The sequence below is a fragment of the Salmo trutta genome, chromosome 37 (genome assembly GCF_901001165.1).
Source record: "Salmo trutta chromosome 37, fSalTru1.1, whole genome shotgun sequence".
Taxonomy (NCBI): Eukaryota; Metazoa; Chordata; class Actinopteri; order Salmoniformes; family Salmonidae; genus Salmo; species Salmo trutta.
Window position 1 is genome coordinate 23,805,370 of NC_042993.1, and position 25,992 is coordinate 23,831,361.

At 42.5% G+C, this 25,992-nt stretch overlaps 1 protein-coding gene across 1 annotated transcript in view; it reads left to right on the forward strand.

The window, feature by feature from the left end:
- Nucleotides 1–25,992, forward strand: part of LOC115176921 (inactive phospholipase C-like protein 2) — a 54,138-nt gene that overhangs the window by 24,322 nt on the left and 3,824 nt on the right. Inside the window, exons 3-6 of the mRNA XM_029737318.1 lie at nucleotides 8,272–10,755; nucleotides 14,709–14,912; nucleotides 20,402–20,477; nucleotides 24,938–25,047. Coding sequence (XP_029593178.1) covers nucleotides 8,272–10,755; nucleotides 14,709–14,912; nucleotides 20,402–20,477; nucleotides 24,938–25,047 — 2,874 coding nt within the window. The remainder of the gene's footprint in view (nucleotides 1–8,271; nucleotides 10,756–14,708; nucleotides 14,913–20,401; nucleotides 20,478–24,937; nucleotides 25,048–25,992) is intronic.

Consider the following 25,992-nt stretch of genomic DNA (forward strand, 5'->3'; position numbering starts at 1 on the left):
AGTGTTGTGGACAGATGAGACCAAAATGGAGCTCTTTGGCATCAACTCAACTCGCCGTGTTTGGAGGAGGAGGAATGCTGCCTATGACCCCAAGAACACCATCCCCACCGTCAAACATGGAGGTGGAAACATTATGCTTTGGGGGTGTTTTTCTGCTAAGGGGACAGGACAATTTCACCGCATCAAAGGGACGATGGACGGGGCCATGTACTGTCAAATCTTGGGTGAGAACCTCCTTCCCTCAGCCAGGGCATTGCAAATGGGTTGTGGATGGGTATTCCAGCATGACAATGACCCAAAACACACGGCCAAGGCAACAAAGGAGTGGCTCAAGAAGAAGCACATTAAGGTCCTGGAGTGGCCTAGCCAGTCTCCAGACCTTAATCCCATAGAAAATCTGTGGAGGTAGCTGAAGGTTCGAGTTGCCAAACGTCAGCCTCAAAACCTTAATGACTTGGAGAAGATCTGCAAAGAGGAGTGGGACAAAATCCCTCCTGAGATGTGTGCAAACCTGGTGGCCAACTACAAGAAACGTCTGACCTCTGTGATTGCCAACAAGGGTTTTGCCACCAAGTACTAAGTCATGTTTTGCAGAGGGGTCAAATACTTATTTCCCTCATTAAAATGCAAATCAATTTATAACATTTTTGACGTGTTTTTCTGGATTTTTTTGGTTATTTTGTCTCTCACTTCATATAAACCTACCATTAAATCTATAGACTGATCATTTCTTTGTCAGTGGGCAAACGTACAAAATCAGCAGGGGATCAAATACCTTTTTCCCTCACTGTAGATATTATCACAATACTTAGGTGCCGATGTGTTGCGATTCTATGTTTCACAATTCTATGTGCTGTGATTCGATACTGTGATTTTATTGTGATTTGATTTTTCAAACACATTGCTCACTACATGTCTGCTGCAGAGGGACAGTAGAAAGCCATGAGAGGTAAAAGTACACAACATGTTGGCTCACCATTTAAAACAATGAAAAAGATGGGGAACTTGTTATAGGATGATATACCAGAGTTTTGGGGCAGGTACACCTGACTAGCAATCGCTGACATTATAAATCGATACTTGGAGTCACAGTATCAATATAAAATCGCAAAATATCGCGATAATGTACTGTATTAATGTTTTTTCCTTAACCACAGCATACACTTGTGGATGAGTTTGTTTAAATCTAATGCAGTGTTGGCCAATATTTTTATAGTGCGCTTCTCTATCTAGAATTTGGCGTTTTGAAACAAATAGTGATGCAACAGTCCTCCTTTTTTTTTTTACGCACAAAGCCAAGCCAAATTTATAATGACAGGATATTCTTTTTTTTTTTTTAACTCATTTCTCTGTGACTGGCTTTGTTAAAAGAGCTATGATGAGCTGTTATGCAATGTATAACGTGTAAAGATGTGCTAATGTATAACGTGTAAAGATGTGCTAATGTATAACGTGTAAAGATGTGCTAATGTATAACGTGTAAAGATGTGCTAATGTATGACGTGTAAAGATGTGCTAATGTATAACGTGTAAAGATGTGCTAATGTATGACGTGTAAAGATGTGCTAATGTATGACGTGTAAAGATGTGCTAATGTATGACGTGTAAAGATGTGCTAATGTATGACGTGTAAAGATGTGCTAATGTATGACGTGTAAAGATGTGCTAATGTATAACGTGTAAAGATGTGCTAATGTGTAGCTTGTAAAGATGTGCTAATGTGTAGCTTGTAAAGATGTGCTAATGTGTAGCTTGTAAAGATGTGCTAATGTATAGGTTGTAAGAGAAAGATGTGCTAATGTATGACGTGTAAAGATGTGCTAATGTATGACGTGTAAAGATGTGCTAATGTATGACGTGTAAAGATGTGCTAATGTATAACGTGTAAAGATGTGCTAATGTGTAGCTTGTAAAGATGTGCTAATGTGTAGCTTGTAAAGATGTGCTAATGTATAGGTTGTAAGAGAAAGATGTGCTGATTTCATTTATCTACAAGACCAGACGAGTGGGGGTTACAGTGAAGTTTAGACCTCTGCCGGTAATGGTGTTAAACAAAATAGCTCACCAGCAGTTCTTCATCACAATCGCCACTTATTCATATGAAATACTGAAGCTTTCTCAAAGGTAGAAGATTCATAGGCTACAATCTGTGGACCATACCACCCAGACACGTTTACAATGGTTTACGTTTTGGAATCCAGTCATACAATTGAGTTGTAGGCCTATAGTGTATTGGAGGATCTTTTCATTTCTCTGTGACGAAGTCCTATATTTCTGAACATGTCTCCCAGCACTGTGTTGAACATGAAATCCTTTGAGTTGTACCTTTTTTAATCCTCTGTGTACACCGGCAGACTATAGAATGAAAGAAAAGCTCTAGCCCTGCCTGCAGAGAGGCTTGTCTGTCTTTTAAAGTGCATTTATGGCTCAATGTGGCCTTCCCTTTTGTCTCATTTCAACCTCAAGGATGAGAATGAGGGGCAGGAAGTAGCCGACTAGAATAGATAAAATGTCAGGATGCTGTTGCTATTCTTTCACCAGGATGAGGAACCACAGCATCAGACGGGTCAACACTTAAATATACCGTACTAAAGAATGTATGTGACCTTACCTACTATTGTTTGTAGGCTATGAAGTCTGTAGTGTACTCACAGCCTGTGATTCTTATTTAGCTAAATATTATAGCATAATAGAGTTGGTGTCCAAACCTCAAGTGTTACAACGAAATCAACTGAAACTCTAGGCTATGCAACCGTTTTGACAAAAACTTCATCAGCAAAGCATGTTAGAATTTCTACTCAAACTAGCTTGGCATTCAACATGGTTGATAGGAATACATTGTAAAAAAATATATAGATGCAAAGAATGCAAAGATTTTGTTGAGTTACACTTCATAAAAGGAAATCAGTCATTTGAAATGAATTTATTAGGCCCTAATCTATGGATTTCACATGACTGGGAATATAGATATGAATCTGTTGGTCACAGACACCTTAACAAAGGTAAGGGCGTGGATCAGAAAACCAGTCAGTATCTGGTGTGACCACCATTTGCCTCACAACGTGACAAATCTCCTTTGCATAGAGTTGATCAGACTTGATTGTGGAATGTTGTCCAACTCTTCAATGGCTGTGTAAAGTTGTTGGAAATTGGCGGAAACTGGAACACGCTGTCGTACACGTCTATCCAGAGCATCCCAAACCTGCTCAATGGGTGATGTGTGGTGAGTATGCTGGCCATGGAAGAACTGGGACATTTCAGCTTCCAGGAATTGTGTACAGATCCTTGTGACATATGTCTGTGCATTATCATGCTGAAACATGAGGTGATGGTGGTGATGAATGGCACAACAATTTTATTTATTTTTATTTCACCTTTATTTAACCAGGTAGGCAAGTTGAGAACAAGTTCTCATTTACAATTGCGACCTGGCCAAGATAAAGCAAGCAGTTTGACACATACAACAACACAGAGTTACACATGGAGTAAAACAAACATACAGTCAATAATATAGTAGAAAAAGTATTTTTAAATTTTTTAACCTTTATTTAACAAGGCAAGTCAGTTAAGAACAAATTCATATTTTCAATGACGGCCTAGGAACAGTGGGTTAACTGCCTTGTTCAGGGGCAGAACTACAGATTTGAACCTTGTCAGCTCGGGGATTCGATGTAGCAACCTTTCGGTTACTAGTCCAATGCTCTAACCACTAGGCTACCTGCCGCAAAGTGAGCAAATGAGGTGAGATAAGGGAGGTAAAGGCAAAAAAGGCCATGGTGGCAAAGTAAATACAATATAGCAATTAAAACACTGGAATGGTAGATTTGCGGTGGAAGAAAGTGCAAAGTAGAAATAATTAGGTGCAAATGAGCGAAATAATTAGGTGCAAAGGAGCAAAATAAATAAATACAGTAGGGGAAGAGGTAGTTGTTTGGGCTAAATTATAGATGGCCTATATACAGCTGCAGTAATCTGTGAGCTGCTCTGACAGCTGGTGCTTCAAGCTAGTGAGGGAGATAAGTGTTTCCAGTTTTAGAGATTTTTGTAGTTCGTTTCAATCATTGGCAGCAGAGAACTGGAAGGAGAGGCGGCCGAAGGAGGAATTGGCTTTGGGGGTGACCAGAGAGATATATATTTATATACCTGCTGGAGCGCGTGCTACATGTGGGTGCTGCTATGGTGACCAGCGAGCTGAGATAAGGGGGAACTTTACCTAGCAGGGTCTTGTAGATGACCTGGAGCCAGTGGGTTTGGCGGCGGGTATAAAGCGAGGGCCAGCCATCGAGAGCGTACAGGTCGCAGGTCGCAGGTCGCATGGCACTGTGATAGACTGCATCCAATTTATTGGAGGGTATTTTGTAAATGACATCGCCGAAGTCGAGGATCGATAGGATGGTCAGTTTTACGAGGGTATGTTTGGCAGCATGAGTGAAAGATGCTTTGTTGTGAAATAGGAAGCCAATTCTAGATTTAACTTTGGATTGGAGATGTTTGATGTGAGTCTGGAAGGAGAGTTTACAGTCTAACCAGACACCTAGGTATTTGTAGTTTTCCACATGTTCTAAGTATTCTAAGAATAGGCCTCAGGATCTCTTCACGGTATCTCTGTGCATTCAAATTACCATTGATACAATCTGTAGCTTATGCCTGCCCATACCACAACCCAACCGCCAGCATGGGGCACTCTGTTCATAAAGTTGACATCGGCAAACCGCTCGCCACACGACGTCATACACTTGGTCTGCGGGTTGTAAGGCCGGTTGGACGTACTGCCAAATTCTCTAAAACGACATTGGAGGCAACTTATGGTAGAGAAATGAACATTAAATTCTCTGGCAACAGCTCTGGTGGACATTCCTGCAGTCAGCATGCCAATTGCACACTCCCTCAACTTGAGACTTCTGTGGCATTGTGTTGTGTGACAAAACTGCACCTGTGTAATGATCATGCTGTTTAATCAGCTTCTTGATATGCCACACCTGGCAGGTGGATGGATTATCTTGGCAAAGGAGAAATGCTCACAGGGATATAAACAAATTTGTGCACAAAATCTGAGAGAAATAAGCTTGTGTGTATGGGAAATTTCTGGGATCTTTTGTTTTAGCTCATGAAACATGGGACCAACACTTTACATGTTGCGTTTTATATTTTTTGTTCCGTATATATTTGGTGGTGCTCATAATCATAAACTTACATTTTCAGCAGTTAATGTCTGTCATTCAACTCTGTCTACAAAAAGGGTAGTCAGATTTTTCTTGACCTAAAGGTAATTCATTTTCAATGGACTTTGCCCTGGGGGTGAAGCACATAGACTTTCATGAGAGCCATTACTCTTAGTAAGTGCACACAAGCGTGGGCAAGATCACATGGCAGGCCTTGGGACATTGAACATCGCAGTCCATTCGATCAGGGATGGCAGTGCGTTCGTTGCAAGACGATGGGCGCTGAAGGCTTCCCCACATTTATAGCGCCATATGCATGCTGTTTATTTCAGTATAAACAACTTACACGAGAACCAGCAGCACGCTTGTCTATGTATTTTGAATGCCCATTTTAAACTTCCAATTGGCCTTAAAAAAAGGCATCCAAAATATTGGGTGAAAACAAATTGGAACCGCTTAGTAATGTCATGAATCTTTTCATCAGCAAATGGAAATGGAATCTATTCATTCATAAGTCAGGCACTTTCAGCATGCATTGAAGGCTTCACCTGATGCTCGTCAATTGATGCAGAATTCATGTTTTATTTAGTTCAGCTTGAATCTGGTTGAATGTGGAAAGGTTGAAAATAAAGGTGCTGGAACACAACAATGACACGGACCACTTGGGAAATGTCACGCACGTGGCCAATACACTACTAGATCCTTTTTAGGGGGGGACTCATTGTGGTTCACCCATAATGCACTGTGACAGGCACCTTAAGTCGAGCAACACAATTGTTCAAGGAGATCCTTCAAGGTAACGGTCCTCAGTTCTCAAGAAAAATAGAAGTGGTTGGGGGCAGTTAGGAAAGACGTATACACCAGATATGTCAACAACCAGTGTTTTTCACATCATGTGACGCACCATATATGGTATGCTGCTCTCAACTTTGCTTTGACCTCTTTGTTAGCATCTCATCAAATCAGTTTATTGGATGCGTACACAGTTTAGCAGATGTTATAGTGGGTTCAGTGAAATGCTTATGTTACTAGCGCCTAACAATGCAGTAAAATGTCAAATAATCCCCCAAAAAACAAACACAAGATATCAACAAATGTCGGAACGAACCTGAATAGCACTGTAACGGTAATCCAAATGCAATTTATATGTATGTACACTTGATGAATTTAAACAAGATATACTAAGAATGATATGTACAGCAGTAGATACTGTATATTAGAGTGAGAAATTATGATGCATTAATTAACCCATGCTGAAAAATGCTCCTTTAACAATTGTTTGTTTCCCCTAAAGTTATTTTAAGCTCTCTACAGCCTATAGTTTCAGTTTGAAGCACTTATCCAAGGTCAAATATTTATAGACACTAGGATAGCTTGGCAACATACCTTAGAGGATGTAATTCATCTTAAAATGGCCTGCGCTATTTTAAAAAGACAGGTAGCCGACCGGTAGCCTTCAGGTATCATGTGTAGCTTGATGTTTATGTTGGCCAATCGAAGTGGCAAAGAGGCTCAACATGTAGCAAGTGGAGTGAGAGTTCACTAATTCAATGCAAGATGGAATACAATTATGGAATTAACAGTTTGCAAAATGAGAAGGAGTAGGCTACAACAAGCAACCAACAAGTAGGATATTGTTTTATCGGAATGGGGTTGGGGAGAAAGCCCGGCATTTAGCCTAGCTAACTATAGCTTCTCTAGGCTACTCCAGTCAAGACAGGTACTGTTGTATGGGATGATAAATAACATTGTGGCTGCTACAAGTTAGCTAGTTTTGGCTGTAGCCGAGATGTCTCTCGCTCTCTCTCTTTCTTTCTCCTCTCCAGTTTCTTAATATTCCAGTCTCTGACATTGCTCGTTCTGATATTTCTTTTTCTGGATTGCCTTTTTTATATTTTTTATTTCTAGGTATTACTGCACTGTTGGAGCTAGAAACACAAGCATTTCGCTGCACCTACGTTAACATCTGCAAATCTGTGTACACAACCAATAAAATGTTGTTTGAGCCTCTCTCCCTCGCGCAGCAGCAGTGCTCAGGTTAAAAACGTACACGTATTTAGAATATCCAAATAAATGACAAAAATTCATGATACTATTCATATAGTGAAATTATTTCAAATCCCCATCCCTACTGCCTAGCCCAACTGATTATATCCCATATACTGGCCGCTTCCTCTTTGATCGGAGTGTGACTTGCTTCCCCAGAGTCAAGAATTTAACTTCACGCATTTCACAGGAATATTTTAATTATTTTATTTTATTGAGCCAAGTTTAGTTCGATAGTTCTCTCCCTCTGGGCTCTGAGAGGTAGGGCTGAAAAGGAAACATTGATGAATGTTTGATGGCAGACCATAAAGGCCTGCCATCACCAGCAGCAACATGGACAAAGAGAATTAGCAGGTTGCCATACCGTGGCTATTTTAAGAAATTATATCTATTTTTTTTTTTTTGTCCTTCTGAAACTAATGAATCATAACTGTGCTTAGTTAATACATAGTTACTCTGGGGTTAAGCCTGAAAGGTAAAATACTGTTTAATAGAGATTGCTCACAATTTTAATGTTTTTATTTTTTCAATTTAACCTTTATTTGACTAGGCAAGTCAGTTAAGAACAAATCATTATTTACACTGACAACCCACTGTAAGCCAACTGTCTTGTTCAGGGGCAGAATGACAGATCTTTTTTTTACCTTGTCAGCTCGGGGATTCGATCCAGCAACCTTTTGGTTACTGGCCCAACACTCTAACCACTAGGCTACCTGCTGCTCCAAAAGAATTGCAGTTAGAAGTCAAACACTGACATTAGGCAGCTCTAATCATCAAGGAATGCTAAGGAGTTAAACAGATTTCATAGCAAATGGTAGTGAAATAATCAACCCATTTCAATAGGCAGACACATGCGCAAATGCTTAGTCATACAGTCAGGAATACTCCCACTTTTTGAGTTGGCCTATAGTATATCTCATAAATTAAATATTTTGCTTCCAGCTCAGAGAAGTGATTGAAAGAGTATTCAGCCCCTCTTTTTACCTCTAAATCTAATGTGATTTACTTATTTTCTACTGGTTTACAGAACAGGTATTCAGGTTTTTGCTTTTCTCTTCCTCAGGATGGCTCGAGGCTGCACAAAGAGAGGAAGAAGACGGTTTCGTTCAGCAGCATGCCCACTGAGAAGAAGATCAGCAGTGCGAGCGACTGCATCAACGCCATGGTGGACGGCTCGGAACTGAAGAAGGTCCGCTCCAACTCCCGCGTTTACCACCGCTACTTCCTCCTGGACGCCGACATGCAGTCTCTAAGGTGGGAACCCTCCAAAAAAGAGTCAGAGAAAGCCAAAATTGATGTCAAGTCCATCAAAGAGGTGCGGACAGGGAAAAACACAGAAACGTTTAGGACCAATGGAATATATGATCAGATATCAGAGGACTGTGCCTTCTCAATCATCTATGGGGAGAACTATGAGTCTTTGGACTTGGTTGCAAACTCTGCCGATATGGCCAACATATGGGTGACCGGGCTTAGATACCTGATATCCTATGGGAAACACACACTGAATATGATTGAGAGCAACCAGAACAACATGCGCTCCTCCTGGCTCGGTGACCTCTTTGAGCAGGCTGATGCAAACAACAGCAAGCACATCAGTCTATGTGCTGCCGTGCAGCTAATTAAAAACCTAAACCCTGGACTCAAAAACATTAAGATTGAACTCAAGTTTAAGGAGTTTCACAAATCTAAAGATACGGTGGGATGTGGTGTGACTAAGGGGGAGTTCATTGAAGTCTTTCATGACCTTTGCACAAGACCAGAAATGTATTTCCTTCTTGTCCAGTTCTCTAGCAACAAGGAATTTCTAGATACCAAGGACTTAACTATGTTTCTGGAGGCTGAGCAGGGTATGGCACAAGTAAGTGAAGACACCAGTCTGGAGGTCATTCAGAGGTATGAACCTTCCAAAGAGGGGCAGCTCAAGGGCTGGCTCTCCCTTGATGGGTTTACCAATTATCTCATGTCGCCAGAGTGCCACATCTTTGACCCTGAACAAAAATCAGTGTGTCAGGACATGAACCAGCCCTTGTCCCACTACTACATCAACGCTTCCCACAACACATACCTGATCGAGGATCAGTTTAGAGGCCCCTCTGACGTTACAGGGTACATCCGTGCCCTCAAGATGGGCTGTCGTAGTGTAGAACTAGATGTCTGGGATGGACCAGATAATGAGCCTGTCATTTACACTGGCCACACAATGACCTCGCAGATAGTCTTCTGCAGTGTCTGTGACATCATCAACAAATATGCCTTTGTTGCATCTGACTTTCCCCTGATATTGTGTCTGGAGAACCACTGCTCCTTAAAGCAGCAGAAGGTCATGTTTCAGCACTTGAAAAAGATTCTTGGTGATAAGATTTACTTGGATCCACCTTCACCTGAGGACAGCTACCTGCCCTCACCCTTTGACCTCAAGTGTAAGATACTGCTGAAGGGGAAGAAGCTGGGCACGACCTGCATTAGCTCGGAGGGTGAAGTGACTGATGAGGATGAGGGGGCTGAGATGTCCCAAAGAATGAACATTGAAGCCGACGAACAACAGAGCATCCCACTGAAAAAGTTCCAGCTGTCCAAGGACCTCTCTGACCTGGTAACGTTATGTAAATCGATTGCGTTCAAAGACTTCCCAACAGCTTTCCAAAGCCAGAAGCACTGGGAACTTTGCTCGTTCAATGAGGTCTTTGCCAGTCGCTGTGCCAATGACTTCCCAGGCGACTTTGTTAACTACAACAAGAAATTATTGGCGAGAGTCTACCCCAGCCCAATGCGGATCGACTCCAGTAACATGAACCCTCAGGACTTCTGGAAGTGCGGTTGCCAGATCGTGGCAATGAACTACCAGACCCCCGGCCTGATGATGGACCTAAACATTGGCTGGTTCCGTCAGAATGGGAACTGTGGTTATGTGCTGCGACCAGCCATAATGAGGGAGCAGGTGTCATATTTTAGTGCCAACACTAAAGACTCAGTACCTGGTGTGTCTCCTCAGCTCTTGCACATAAAGATCATAAGTGGACAAAACTTCCCCAAACCCAAAGGCTCAGGCTCCAAAGGAGATGTTGTTGACCCTTACGTCTATGTGGAGATCCATGGCATCCCTGCTGATTGTGCAGAGCAAAGGACTAAAACTGTCAATCAGAATGGGGAGAACCCACTGTTTGACGAAAGCTTTGAGTTTCAGATAAACCTACCTGAGTTGGCCATGGTGCGCTTCGTGGTGCTTGATGATGACTACATTGGCGACGAGTTCATCGGCCAGTACACAATCCCCTTCGAGTGTCTCCAGCCAGGATTCCGGCACATACCGTTACAATCGCTAACGGGGGAAGTCCTTCCCCACGCCTGGCTATTCGTCCATGTGGCCATCACCAACCGAAGGGGCGGGGGCAAGCCTCACAAGAGGGGACTGTCTGTGCGTAAGGGCAAGAGAAGTCGGGAGTATGCCACCATGAGAGTGCTGGTCATCAAGGCTGTGGACGACATCTTCAAGACAGCCATACTGCCACTGAGGGAAGCCACCGACCTCAGAGAAAACATGCAGGTAAGGGAGTGAACATTATTTGTAATAAGGGTTACATGGAGAAAATCGGACCTCTCTGAAATGAAAAATATATTTGACCTAATCCCTCACTGAACGTATTTGTTTTCTTTTTATAAGTGACCATCCCCTATACCCAAATTAGTAATTAAAACAAAGTGGATAGCAGAGAACATGTCTACTGTTTACCCTCACGTCTTGGACTGACCAGAGCATCACATGGCAACGCAGGAATTCTTTATAGCACAGAGGGCTGAGGGCCAGAAAGTTGTGGGCTCACAGACCACCATGGACAACAGTAGAAGTGGAAAGATCTCCTTTATAGTAAAAGCATTGCATGAATCTATTATTGTATTTGCAGGTCTGAGATTTTTTTTCTCCCTTTTTATAAAATGTCAGGCAATTCTACATAATCTTTTGTATTACCACACAAATTACCAAAATTCCAGGCTAAGAATGGACTGAGCGATAGCTTATGTGTTCATCTTATCATATTTCTCCAATGCCAAATCGGTGTACTTGGTTTGCAACAAAGCTGTCCCTGTTTGCAAATGATTAGGAATCTGATCATGGTTCTTTTAAAAGTTAGGCCTACCTTTCCACCCCAGACAGAGTAGGCCTACCTTTCCACCCCAGACAGAGTAGGCCTACCTTTCCACCCCAGACAGAGTAGGCCTACCTTTCCACCCCAGACAGAGTAGGCCTACCTTTCCACCCCAGACAGAGTAGGCCTACCGACACATACAAATGTAAGCTTTAACTGCTGGCTACTTTTCTTCTGTGGCTTAACCCAACAAGCGATGGTCAGAAGTGTTTCCCTAAAAGCTGTCTGGGTTTAATCATCTTCTATTGTACATGGTGAACAGCTTAATCGATTGATAGTGACATAATTAGATTACTTCCCAATCAAAGTCTGTTTTGTCTCATCGGCTATAGAAGGTTGTAGCTCAGCCTCAATGTCAAAGAAAGGATGCATCGGAGTCATGTCTTTCCTGGGTATTTTACAGCTTGTTTCTAGCATAAAACATTGCGGACCAAAGCACTGTTATCGATCACTTTATATAATCGGCTCCCATTTAATTTTCTTCAAAATCTTAAGCTAACAAGGGGTAGGTCCTGTGCTTTTTGCCATTAAAAAAAATAATAGATATCCTCTCAATTCGAGTATTGGTTTTAACTTAACAGCACAGCTGTTAAAGAATGCATGATGGGTGGAGGAATTGACTGACAAATCTATGGCTATAGCAGCCTATAGCCTAATTTCGTCTGTCAGACAGGTAGGCCTGAGTAACCATGGTGTAAATTTCGATCCATCCCTAAGGATTGACTTGTGAGACATCACCAATTTATTCCTAGTTTCTATTGGCCAGGCTAGCCTACATTATGTCATATATTTTTGGGGGAATGTGCATGCTTTAATAAAGTCGTGGATGACTCGTTTGAATCCAAGTTTATTTACTCACCCGCCTACATGGGAATGTTTTTGTTAGAATATGAACACTGACCCCTAGAGTCAAGCGGGGATCACAGTGAGATTTACTACAAAGGCTGTGTAGCATCTAAAATAAAGGCCTTTTTGGCAAGAGAAAACAAAGCTACCAAACTTGATTGAATCAGATTTGATCTAATCCGTGTGTATTGCACAACAGTCGAGACCGACTCAAGGAGACTTCGAAGCTCAGAGCCAGACTGGTGACATTCCCACGTGAGCACTGAGGCCTGGGGTTGATTCAGATATCCAGGTAGTGGCTTATGAGCATACCTTCTAATATAGAAAATGGAAAACGTGTTACGTAATACTGCACTGTGGCGCTTATGGGCTTGTCAGTAATAATTCTAGAAGGAGATTACTGTATGCTGTCTAAAGGACAGATTACCACAAATTATGTCGAAGTGGAGTGGGAACGAGACTAGTGCGTCACCTATTTTCAAAAGAGCAAAAAACAGATATGGTGTTTTACTTCAAATTTGCACTCCGTAAACTGTTAGCAGCAATGATCAATCTTTTATTGGTTGAAACAGGACATACTGAAAGATATCGACCAAAAGATGAACAGTAGGCTATTGTTACCCACTACCCACATGACAATTTGACTGTTCAGACTATCCACCTACATCTGCTTTTGTGCATTCCTGTGTGCTCACTAGGTTCCCACTGGGCCCCCCATGAGCTAGCCTACTTCAAACAGCTGGTCTTTTCTGGTCTGAAGCAATACTGAGAAATGTGCCAGAAGGAAGTTGCATAGTCGATTGTTCCCCCACTGTGTGGTTGGTCTTTTGTGGTGCATTATGCATTGTGTATTAGGGTTTATTTTGGTCGCTCTGTTTACATTGCAGTCATTATGTGATAACAGGCCACTGTCCCTGAGACTAACACATCTTGGGCGTTCTCTCTGTGGCTGTTTGTCCTCCCGGTTGTTTACACACTGTTTAAATTGGGCCTTTCACAGGAAGAGGTGTGTGGTGTGTGTGTGTGTGTGTGTGTGTGTGTGGTGTGTGTGTGTGTTCGAATCACTAACAAAAACCAACAAAGGTTCTTGGAGGTAAGAAGTACTCGTAACCCCTTCCTATCACAGGGTGTTTCTCTGTACTTGTACTTCTCGCCTGTTAATTAGTAACTACATAGGCCACATTAACTTAGGTAACTTAACAGAGCTCAGTTGGTATTTTCTACGTTAGATAATTGAAAACATTAGGAATCATCTAATCACTGATCTTCATTCATAATGAACCAGCTGAATGAGATAATTACTCAAGTGAACTTTGTCACAGCAGTGAGCTTTATCTTAAATGACAAAAAAACAAACTGAAATGAAAACAAATGGGAACTCTGAACTGTAATAATTCACTTGTCATTCATGCCCTAGTACCCTTGAGGCTAATACTGTTTTGCAACTTTGTCTGCAATAGGGGTGTGAATGTTTTAACGTTAAAGAAATTGGGATCCTTAACGTTAAGAAAAATCCCTAACCGGAAAAGTAGTTTTTTATGTAGATCCAGAAAGTAAACAGCATAGTTGGTCAATTTCCTCAACAACTAAGAGCTTTGAAGCCCGAGGCACTTCACTACTGTTTTGCTGCCCTGGCTACCATGCTGTGAACAGTGTGAAGTGAACCCATGCATATGTGCAGATACAGTGTGAGAGTGACGTGTTACATCCCTCTCATCTCAATATCCTAGCCTATTCATTGATGATAGGCCCTGCTTTACTGAAGTTGAGACATTGCAGGCCAAGAAATTGCGAGATATTGCATTGCGAGATAGAGCTTTTGATTGCCGATAAATAGCCTAGGCCAAGTGCACAGTTCTGACTCTGTCTGCCTGTTGGTCGACCTGCCTGTACTGTGCCCCTCCTCTCTCTCTCCGTCCCTCGTTAGCTCGCTATGAAAGATGCAAGTGTTTTCGGAAGTACGGCAACTCATCAGTCTCCTCCGTTCCCAAAATACTCAAACTTAGGAGTCGATTCCTAGTGGAATTGAATCTGGACACTCAGAAATGGGAGTCGACGCGTTATTTTGAAGTCTACTCTCCACCACTATGTCATTGTCGTTAACAGTTGGAAAAATGGCTGAGAAAGGCAAGCGACAGCAGCGAAGTCCTGTATGGCAATACTTTGAGAAGGAAATGCAAACATTGCGAGGTGGAATTGAGGTACGTTAATGCTTAACCATCTGAAAGGGATGCACCGTGAGACCCAAAGCGTTGCTGGCAGCAGCACATCTGCATTGTGAATTCACATGGAATTTGATGAATGTTTCTTATCGTTTTAACAAAATTGTTTAATTTGTCACATCCCTAGTCTGCAGTACAATATTCTGCATCTTGTCCATTTATGAAAGCTTGAGTTGTTTTTTATCTTCCACTTTGTCCAGTGATCTTTGTCTTCAATACAACAACATGCTAAGTCTTTAGTTCATCATCAGGACACCAACCCAAGCGTTCATGTTCCTTTGCAGAATGCCATAGTGCCCTTCAAGGAACTGTGTGGCCTCTCGGCGGTGGCCAACCTGAAGCAGTGCATCCTGGCCCTGTCCTCCCGGCTGACGGGGGCTGACAACAACCCCCTCCTGGTGTTCAACCTCAAGGACCAGTACCCCACCATGGAGCCCCAGGGCCTGCTACCAGATGTCCTGAAGAAGGTGGTCACCACCTATGACGTGGTGAGTACAGGAGGACTTTTGTTGGAACAGTATCATGTTTTTTTTTCTCTTCTTTGTTTTATAAGGTTAGTTGATAGAGGACGTTCTTTTTTTAGGACCAGGACCTGAAATCTGGGATTTTAGACCACTACTAATGTGCTGGTTGTAAAAACAACCTCAAAACACCTAAAAAATGAGTTTGACTCTAATCAAGTCAAGAGGAGGGTTTAGTGGGATTTGAACGGTAACATGGTGGTAAGAGGGTTAGGTAGTAGGGCAGGGGTGGGTTGTTTTAATCAAGTCATTTAATCAATGTTGACAATGGACTGAAGTTATATAATTAAGCAATAAGGCATGAGGGGCTGTGGTATATGGCCAATATACCACGGCTATGGGCTGTTCTTATGCACGACACATCGCAGAGTGCCTGGATACAGACCTTAGCCGTGGTATACTGGCCATACACCACAAACCCCCGAGGTGCCTTATTACTATTATAAACTGGTTACCAACGTAATTCGAACAGCAAAAATAACTGTTTTGTCATACCCATGGTATACGGTCTCATATACCACGGCTGTCAGCCAATCAGCATTCAGGGCTGGAAACACCCAGTTTATAATGCGTCATTGAGGCTATTTCAATACAGACCTATTACACCTCACCGTAATCACTGTACCTTAATAATACAAGAGTGTTACAGAATGACCTTCGTCCCCCATTTTCAATATTTCATTACTTATTATATATGAAAGCTCTGCTAGATTATCCAACGTGGCCATGGAAAAACACTTTAGGAGCATCGGATATTTCATCCTCAAATCTAGCCTATTTCCTCTGAATATGTATTGAATACGCTTTAAAATATTCACACTTTGATATTTCTATTTGACACCAGCTGTTTTCTGTGTCAGACATGTTTGCAGTGTGCTGTGCACAAAGCATAAATCCTGGAGAAGTATTGGTGAAGCTTATTATTCACTGTAGAAACACAGGTCAAAGGCTACAGACTGCATTAGTACACCATTAGCATAGCATTGCATGTAATTTACCTAATGTATTCATAATGTCTCATTCTCTTGACTTTAGAACCCCCACACAGAGCATGAAGGTAATGTGCAAACTAACCTGCGAACAGATGAGTCGTGTAATTTTACTCAAAAGTGTCTCTCATTGAGAGTCATGGGCAGGCGTCAGTGAAGTTTGGATCATGAGTTAAGTGTTAGACAATGACTCTTGTGTGTCCTCAGCAATTTTGATGAAAATATGAAGTGAAAGAAGATCAAGTCGTGTACATTTTATGTAGAAGGACTGAGAAGTTCAGTTTGGGTGACTTTTTAAAAAGACATTCTACTCCAAAATGAATAAATACAATTATGCTGACATGCCCCCTGCCTGTGCTTCTCACAGAAACCACTTCATGTTACATTTTATTCCCCCAACATTTTCCCTGGTTGCCACTATTCTTGCTCAACCAAATACAGTTGAAGTCATAAGTTTACATAAACCTCAGCCAAATACATTTAAACTCAGTTTTTCACAATTTCTGACATTTAATCCTAGTAAAAATTCCCTGTCTTATGTCAGTTAGGATCACCACTTTATTTTTAAGAATGTGAAATGTCAGAATAATAGTAGAGAGAATGATTTATTTCAGCTTTTATTTCTGTCATCACATTCCCAGTGGGTCAGAAGTTTACATACACTCAATTAGTATTTGGTAGCTTTGCCTTTAAATTGTTTAACTTAGGTCAAATGTTTTGGGTAGCCTTCCACAAGCTTCCCACAATAAGTACGGTGAATTTTAGCCCATTCCTCCTGACAGAGCTGGTGTAACTGAGTCAGGTTTGTAGGCCTCCTTGCTCGCACAAACTTTTTCAGTTCAGCCCACAAATGTTCTATAGGGTTGAGGTCAGGGCTTTGTGATGGCCACTCCAATACCTTAACTTTGTTGTCCTTAAGCCATTTTGCCACAACTTTGGAAGTATGCTTGGGGTCATTGTCCATTTGGAAGACCCATTTGCAACCAAGCTTTAACTTCCTGACTGATGTCTTGAGATGTTGCTTCAATATATCCACATAATCTTCCTCCTCATGATGCCATCTATTTTGTGAAGTGCACCAGTCCCTCCTGGAGGAAAGAGCCCCCACAACATGATGCTGCCACCCCCGTGCTTCACGGTTGGGATGGTGTTCTTTGGCTCGCAAGTCTCCCCCCTTTTCCTCCAAACATAATGATGGTCATTATGGCTAAACAGTTCTATTATTGTTTCATCAGACCAGTGGACATTTCTACAAAAAGTACTATCTTTGTCCCCATGTGCAGTTGCACACCGTCTGGCTTTTTTATGGCAGTTGTGGAGCAGTTCTTCCTTACTGAGTGGCCTGTAAGGTTATGTTGGCATAGGACTCGTTTTACTGTGGATATAGATACCTGTTTCCTCCAGCATCTTCACAAGGTCCTTTGCTGTTGTTCTGGGATTGATTTGCACTTTTCGCACCAAAGTACGTTCATCTCTAGGAGACAGAACGCATCTCCTTCCTGAGCGGTATGACGGCTGCGTGGTCCCATGGTGCTTATACTTGGGTACTATTGTTTGTACAGATGAACGTGGTACCTTCAGGCGTTTGGAAATTGCTCCCAAGGATGAACCAGACTTGTAGAGGCTACAATTTTTTTTCTGAGGTCTTGGCTGATTTCTTTTGATTTTCCCATGATGTCAAGCAAAGAGGCACTGAGTTTGAAGGTAGGCCTTGAAATGCATCCACAGGTACACCTCCAATTGACTCGAATGATGTCAATTAGCCTATCAGAAGCTTCTAAAGCCATGACATCATTTTCGGGAATTTTTCAAGCTGTTTAAAGGCACAGTCAACTTAGTGTATGTAAACTTCTGACCCACTGGAATTGTGATACAGTGAATTATAAGTGAAATAATCTGTCTGTTAACAATTGTTGGAAACATTACTTGTCATGCACAAAGTAGATGTCCTAACCGACTTGCCAAAACTATAGTTTGTTAACAAGAAATTTGTGGAGTGGTTGAAAAACTAGTTTTAATGACTCCAACATAAGTGTATGTAAACTTCTGACTTCAACTGTATGTAATCTGTCTCATCACAATTTAAGTCACTCCAAGTTACCCTACAATTGACCCATGTTACGTTTGGTCCACTCTCCCAGTGCACTCGAGGTGAATTGCGGAGCGGTATCGTGCTCAAGCATGCCGCTGCTAAAAACTCTGGGTTTAAAATGGTGCATTTCAGAATATTTAGGAGTTGAGAAATGAATAAGTATGAATGGAAACCCGGGATCCACCTCTTTTTAACAAATGCCATTTAAAACTTTTATTTTCCCCCACTATTGAATTAAGAATTGTTGTGCATTGACTGCTTGTCAGATTGCACGTTTCCGTCCCTGTGGCACTCATAACTTGAATGCGCTTTGAGATGAACATTTCTCTCATAGAACACACAACATCAAGCCGACTAGGTAAATAGATATACACAATTCTACTATGGGGTTGTCTGGTTTTTCTATTCATTACTTGTTTTATTTGCAGAGGAAAAGTAAATGTGGACTCTTCCAGTATCATCACAGTGCTTCTCTGCAGAAATGATCTTTAATTGAACGTGCTGTTCTTCGTGTTGTAAATGTACTGTGTTGATTTTTCTAGAGAAAATGTAGGGAGGTACCAATGTGTCACAAAGTACTAGTTTGTTAATGATAACTATTACCATTTTGAAGCCTTGTAAAACATTCCCGGTAGCACCACTAAATACACAAATCACCACAGCTAGTCTTTAGCGAGCAAAGCCAGCGTTGAGTTCAGCCACTTACCTCTCAATCCACTATAAATATCTCCCCGTGTTGCTGTGTCTGTCACCCAAGGCTGTAATTTCTTCACCCATTAGTAAAGTAATCAGTGTGCCTGACAGCCTCCAGCCCTGTTACTGCAGCTGTGGACTGTCACAAACACCCCACACGCCTCCCTCAGCTTAGTCACGACGTGTTACACTCATCACAGACTGTAGGAATGCTCTGGGTTGCCCTCATAAAACTAGCTTTGATGCCCACCTCAATAAATATATAGGCCATATTGTTAATTGTCAGGACTTTCAAATAATTGTATAAATCACTCCTAATATTCAAATTGATGTATCACCAAAGAACATATTCTAATTGGTTTATTTCCTAATATCCCCACTTGGGTGTAGAGGGCTGGAGTCACTGTTTGAGTTCTCCATTTTCACACTGCCTGAAGTGGAACGCCCAGCCCAGCAGTCCACCATGGACAAGCTGTCACAGACACACAGTCACAGTGCTGCTGATCCCCTTAGCTCCTGTCACATCGCTCTCAATGCTCCTAAGTAGGTACTCTCTTCTTTCTCACTGGCTGGGAATCTGGCACAGCAACAGGGATCGATCTCGGGGGCATGTTGTTGGGTCACCGGCCGACCGTCAGAGATTGACTTGGCAACTGGAGCTCTGCTGAAACAGCTGCCCACGCTCCCCACCCCAAGCCCCTCGCCCGGTCTGCCTTGGCCATGGAACAAGACCGCCTGCTTTTATTATGTGACCTTGCAGTGCTCTTAAGTCACTGAGGGAATGTACAAGTCAATTACGCCAGAGCAGAGAATATAAAGCCCAACACCCGTACCACTAATTGAAACGGAAGGCTGCCGTAATTGTGTCATCTCGCCCCAGAATCGCATTAAGAAGACTATTCTAATTTTACATGTTATATCATTTCCTTCAGATGATCGTATTAATTGCACTCCGAGAGACGGTAATAAGGGAGAAAGATCCAGATGGTCGTATCCGTGTGTACGTCTCCTGGGTCGTGCAGGGGGTATTTACCAGGATCCATGACAGTAAACACACGCGTCATTAACCTCCCGAAATACCCCCGATGTACCAGGGATGTATTTTGGGGTGTTTTATTTTTTTGGCCAGGCATTAGAAGTGCAAATGGGCCTCTATATGTGATCAGAGCCACCATGACAGTTTCAACACAGCCATGGAGGGCAGAAGAGTGTGCACTCAATTAAGACAGGGAGCTAAATTTAGCGGTCCGCTATCCAGCTGTGATGCCACAGATAAGGCTGTGTTACGCCTCTGAACAAGACCTCTCCTATTTACAACAGATTGCTGTAATAAACAATAATAACCTACTCTTGAAATCACATGTTTCAGACCAACTCTGAAACAGGACTGGAGCATCATATTTTATAACGGTAACATGCAATGCCCTAGTTGTCTTGCAAATTTCAATAACATACTCGGATACACTCTCCTCCCTCTGTTTTTTACCGTGCCTCAGCACAACTCCCGCTGCTTGGCCCTCTATCTCTGTAATAAGGGCCTAGGCTTCTTTCTCCCCCGCACTGAATACATACTCCGCAAAAAAACAAAACAAATGAAGATTGCTCACTACTGCAGGATGCCAGGCTGCTGTAAAGGGAATAAGAGGTTGAACTGGACTGTCTGCTTTCTCCTCTCCTGACAGATGATCCAGACCAGCAAGACTCTGCTGGAGAACTCTGAGGGAGCCTACGACCGAATACTGCTAACCCAGAAAGCAGGTAAGAGAGGGAAAGAGATGACTAAAGAGCGATGTTTAGCATGAAAAGCCCATTTCTCTGCAAAGATCCACTGTCCCTCAGATCTTCCCATCTTCCTTTCATATACAATCACCCCCCCCCGTCTGAAGTATGCCATAGAGAGCAGCAGCTAACAGAAATGATGGACTGATTATGCCGGCCCTGTTGCATAACTTATTAACATTTGATTCATGCTCATTTCTGTGACCCGGCTGCTTTGAAACGCTGCTTTGGTTCTGCCTGGTTTTTGATGATTCTCACGGCGTCGGTCTCTGCTCCTCTAATTAGGAGGGTTGCAGCTGAGGTGGTAAACACCCAGGTTCTGAACAGAACAACATCAAAGACTGGCAAGCGGCTGCTGTCTCTTTATAACCGGTTTCCAACAGGAACCGCACTGCTACAAGACGTGCAGAATGAGATCAAGCCCATCTAATAACAATTGAAAGGGAATAATTTACCAGAATGGATAAAAATACTTAATTTTTTTTGTCTGAGCAATTGATTGGAATATTATTGATCTCATTGTTAGAATTCTGCGTTTGCACTTTGATATGAATATTGCAGCTTGTGTGCTCTTGCAATTTTATTATATCTGTGCGCTTAGCACTGTTTATCCCGCTCCTCTGTGAGAGTCTCTGTATGCAGGGCCAGAAGGCTATTCTCAATGTGTTGACTTGACTTGGACAGGGGCAGTGTTAATCCATTCTGCTCTGGGGCGTGGGGGATCAGAAGGAGCTTGGAGCCTTGATAGGGTGATTGGCAGCTCATCAATGGAACACGCTGGCAGAGATCCCACTACTCACTCCAAGGTGGGAGAGTCTTGGCTTGAGAATCTTTCAGAATGTTCACCCTCTCTTCCTTCCCCCATTATGAGGGGAACTCGACAAGGTGGATTTTTCCGGAAAGAGCTCTAGTGGTGCAAACTCTGCAAAACCATGCTTTAAAAGCAGCATAAAATTGACCTGTAGATTTACTACAGTACAAATAAAATCATATTCAATGACAGGATCATTTAGACGTCTGTGTCTTTAATGCAGCGCATTTCAGCAACGTTTCCCATCTAAGCATTGTTTATGTTTCATTTATCATGGAGTAACTTGCTTGGAGTGCCGAGTGAGGAAAAACAGGCCATCGTTCCGGGGGCTGGGATTTATTGGTTTCCAGATGGATGACATATAAAATATTCATAGTCTGTTGTCTTGGCTCATCAAGGGGGTGGACGAGTGTCTTCTTTAACTGAGGTGTGTGTCGCAAATCAATGGCTTCTTGCCATCATCTCCTCTTCTTAGTATTCATCACAACACCAACATGACCTGCCTTCAAGCTTCTGCCCGAGACATTAGCCGTTGGTAGTCTGAGAGTTAAGATGTGAACTGCCTAAAGGAACGGTGCTGAAAGAGACAACAAAAACATCTCTTACTCTAGGCAGAAGGGCGATACGGAATTGTGCTCACTTTTGGTGCTCATAAGATCTATAGTATTACAGTATATTGTGTCTATAGTCTGAAAACATTCCTCTTCAAAGTTGATATGAACCCATCACACTTTGTCAAGGTATGGGTATTTTCCTCTAGTCTTTGTCTATGAAAATGAACCTGAAAGTAAGTAGGGATGGGCACACGTACACAGTACTCGATTTAAAGTTTGCATTGACTAATTACTCGAATACAAGTACTCAATTCACAAATGCAACTATTTATTATGTTACATTTATAAGCACTGACATTTCAAACTCGGGTAAGGTGTGTGTTCTTTGAGGAGTATATCAAGTGCATTGAACATGTTTTAAGTTGGGTTTTCAGTTGTGTATCAGAACAACCAGCATAGCGCAAACTTTTTTTTGCCTTCAGCACCCTTTCACGCTAACATGTGAGTACTCAATTATTTCCATGAGTACTCAAATACAGAAATTCTTTCAAATTGTACCTAACTAGGCCACTCAGTTAAGCCAAAACGATAGGCTAGTGAAGGTGGGAAATGCTTCATGAATTTGTATTATTTTATTAGTTAATATGGGCACACATGACAACTAAACAGGTTAAACATGGACTTCCACATTGGCCGCCCAAGGCCTTTGGTTACTACCAGGCACCATATCAAATCTACTGGGCTGGATTCAACCACCAACATTTTGCAAAATAGGACACAGCAAATGGTAAACTAAGCAACGAGAAATTCATGTTATAATTTCATCGATACGTAGTGTGAATGGAAAATGGGTCAATACAAAAACTGTATTCCCTCCGGACAGTGAGCAGAACATTCCAGTAACAGCTACTGGAGTTCTGTGTAATCCATCATAACCACTCAGAGAGAGCAACCCGCCTCAAAAGACCCCCTGGGTAACAATAAACAAAGCTCACTACTTACTGTCTGAAGTGCACAGATCAAATGCAATACTTGACATTCACACAGGTACCAAATAACATCTGGGACAACTCAATAGCTGAACGAACGACACCTAGTCTGGACAGAGTAATGCTTATAACAGATCCCACCTAGGTTAACTTTTACAAACTGCCTAGAAAACAAGCTAAAATGTGGAACATAAGATGAATGGAAAAACCCCATTACAGTAATGACCTATGGCCATTAAATACAGTAGGTGATATTCTACAGGGTCAAATGCATCATCTATTCAGGAGGATTGTGGACAATCCATCAATGTGTTGCTTTTGCGATTCAATCCATTATTAATAAAGCTAGTAAACAGGCAGATCATCTTTTATAACATATGTACACGTATGCCACCGTTTGATACCAACAGGGATTTAGCCTCGGCTACAATACAGTTTGGGGAAACGGTTTCATGAATATTTCCTGTGACTGGGCACTGTGGTCCAAGTTCATTGTACTGACAGTTATTGAGCTCCAGGTATCCGAGGGAGAAGATTACACCATCTAAAGAAGCTTACCCCTGATGTATTGTCATTGGCCACGGCAAACCCCTTTCCTACCTGCCGCTCGGTTATGGACTGTCAAAGGTGACTGAGAACCTTTGGTAACTCCATACTGTCTCTGTCAGCGAGCATAAGCTTGCCGAGAATTGAGTTTGAAAGGGCTTGCTCAGAATGACAGAATTAGTCCCCCGCCACACACCCTCAACTCTACACTGCGTTGCTAAGCAACCCCTGCTGAGAGTTGGTTGTGTGTGTGTCCAGCACAGTCATGCTTCATGAGTACAACAGCAGTGACTGTAGTTACAGCAGCACAGCACCTGAGGGTGGGAGATAATCATTCCGGAATCATTCCGATGTTTCACAGTGAACAAAATCAAAAAGGCTGGGAGTAACAGATTATTAGCACAGTGTATGGTCCAATTAAAAAAAAAGTCTATGCCCTACGCATTCTCTGTAAGAGAATACAATACTAGCCTCAGCCAGGGCCTAATTTGTGAACATTTCTTTGGCCGTTTTCTCAGTCTCGACTCTTCATCTAGGTCAGGTATGTGCTAATTGCTGGAGTGCCAATATCACAGACCTCCTCAGAATCATCATCAACATCCATCCAACCCACCGTATATCTCACATGTACGGTATGTGGTGTTACCATGGAAACAACACCAACAGGGCTTGGAACCGACCCAGAGCTGATAGAGCGCCGCGATAGATCTGAGCATGCTCAGTCTGACCGTTTCAGCTTGTGTGTGTGTGTGTGTGTGTGTGTGTGTGTGTGTGTGTGTGTGTGTGTGTGTGTGTGTGTGTGTGCCATCAGCTGAGTCTGGTGAAGCTATTAGTAGTATACCAAGCTCCCGTTACAGAGCACCTTAACGGCCAGACCCTCAGCTGTTGCTCTGATGTTGTGGACTGCAACCTGACTCAAATCAAACACACGGCAATGTTCGTCTGTGTATCCTCCATCAGAGAGAGAGAGAGAGAGAGAGAGAGAGGGGGGGGGAAGGAGAGGAGGAAGGGGAGCTCCTCGCCTTGATGCTAATCCACAGTGAGGGGATGTCGTGTCTGTCTGCCCTGCCCTGCCCATGCTAGTCTTGCTCTCTCTTTCTCTCACACTCTCAAGAGAAGATGTCTCTCACTCCATCTTGACCTCACCAGCTTTGCTTCCGTCCTCATGTTGTCTGCTGGGCAGCTGTTTTCAGACTAGTGTAATTTTTATAGACCATGAAAACAAAAACTAAACCAGGTAGTTCTAGTACTGTATGCACACTGAGAGACTGACAAAGAGACTTGAATACTTAATGTATGGTCATCTAATGTGTGTTTGTGTTTGATCATTGTCTCACATGTTAAGAATGAAACCAAATGTGTGGAGGCTTTAACTTAAGGCTTTTCCCATAGTGCTGACACTTACCTAACCCCAATTGGCATTTCATGCAAACCTAACATATAAATGCATTGAACATTGTACGTCAATGCTAGGCTCTGGGACAAATGTGTGTGAATACAGAGTGTAACACTCGTGTCCCCTGACCCCTCTCTCCCCAGCGATGGAGTTCCATGAGAACCTCCATGACATGGCGGTGAAGGAGGGCCTGAAGGGCAGGAAGCTGGCCAAGGCTGTGGAGAGCTTCACCTGGAACATAACCATCCTCAAGGTAACGATAATGATCACCTAGTTTGAGTAATTTGTTTTTGCAATCTTTTTTTGTGACAGTTTTTATCTTTTGTTTAATCTATTTTAGCTACCAGTAAACCGTTTAAAACCATTGCGTATATATCGATCTGTGGACACCGTAGATCAAAATGGTTTGCATTAAGAGGTAGCCCTGAGTCTCAGACACAGGAGTATCTCATCTCGCCTGTATGAAGCAGGATGTGACATCTGACACCTCTTGCAGCAGGGATGTCCCTCCTACCATTTTAATTCGCTCTTCCGACTGTCTGAAGCCTACAGTGCCCTCGGAAAGTATTCAGACCCCTTGACCTTTTTCACATTCGTCAGTAATCTACACACAATACCCCATAATGACAAAGCGAAAACAGGTTTTTAGAAATGTTTGCAAATTTATAAAAATGAAAAACAGATACCTTATTTTCATAAGTATTCAGACCCTTTGCTATGAGACTCAAAATTGAGCTGAAGTGCATCCTGTTTCCATTGATCATCCTTGAGATGTTTCTACTCCTTGATTTGGAGTCCACCTGTGGTAAATTCAATTGATTGGACATGATTTAGAAAAGCACACCTGTCTATATAAGGTCCCACAGTTGACAGTGCCTATCGGAGCAAAAACCAAGCCATGAGGTCGGAGGAATTGTCCGTAGAGCTCCGAGATAGGATTGTGTCGAGGCACAGATCTGGGGAAGGGTACCAAAACATTTCTGCAGCATTGAAGGTCCCCAATAACACAGTAGCTTCCCTCATTCTTAAATGGAAGAAGTTTGGAACCACCATCTTCTTAGAGCTGGCCGCCCGGCCAACTGAGCATTCAGGGAAGAAGGGCCTTGGTCAGAACCCGATGGTCACTCTGACAGCGCTCTAGAGTTTGTCTGTGGAGATGGGAGAACCTTCCAGAAGGATAACCATCTCTGCAGCACTC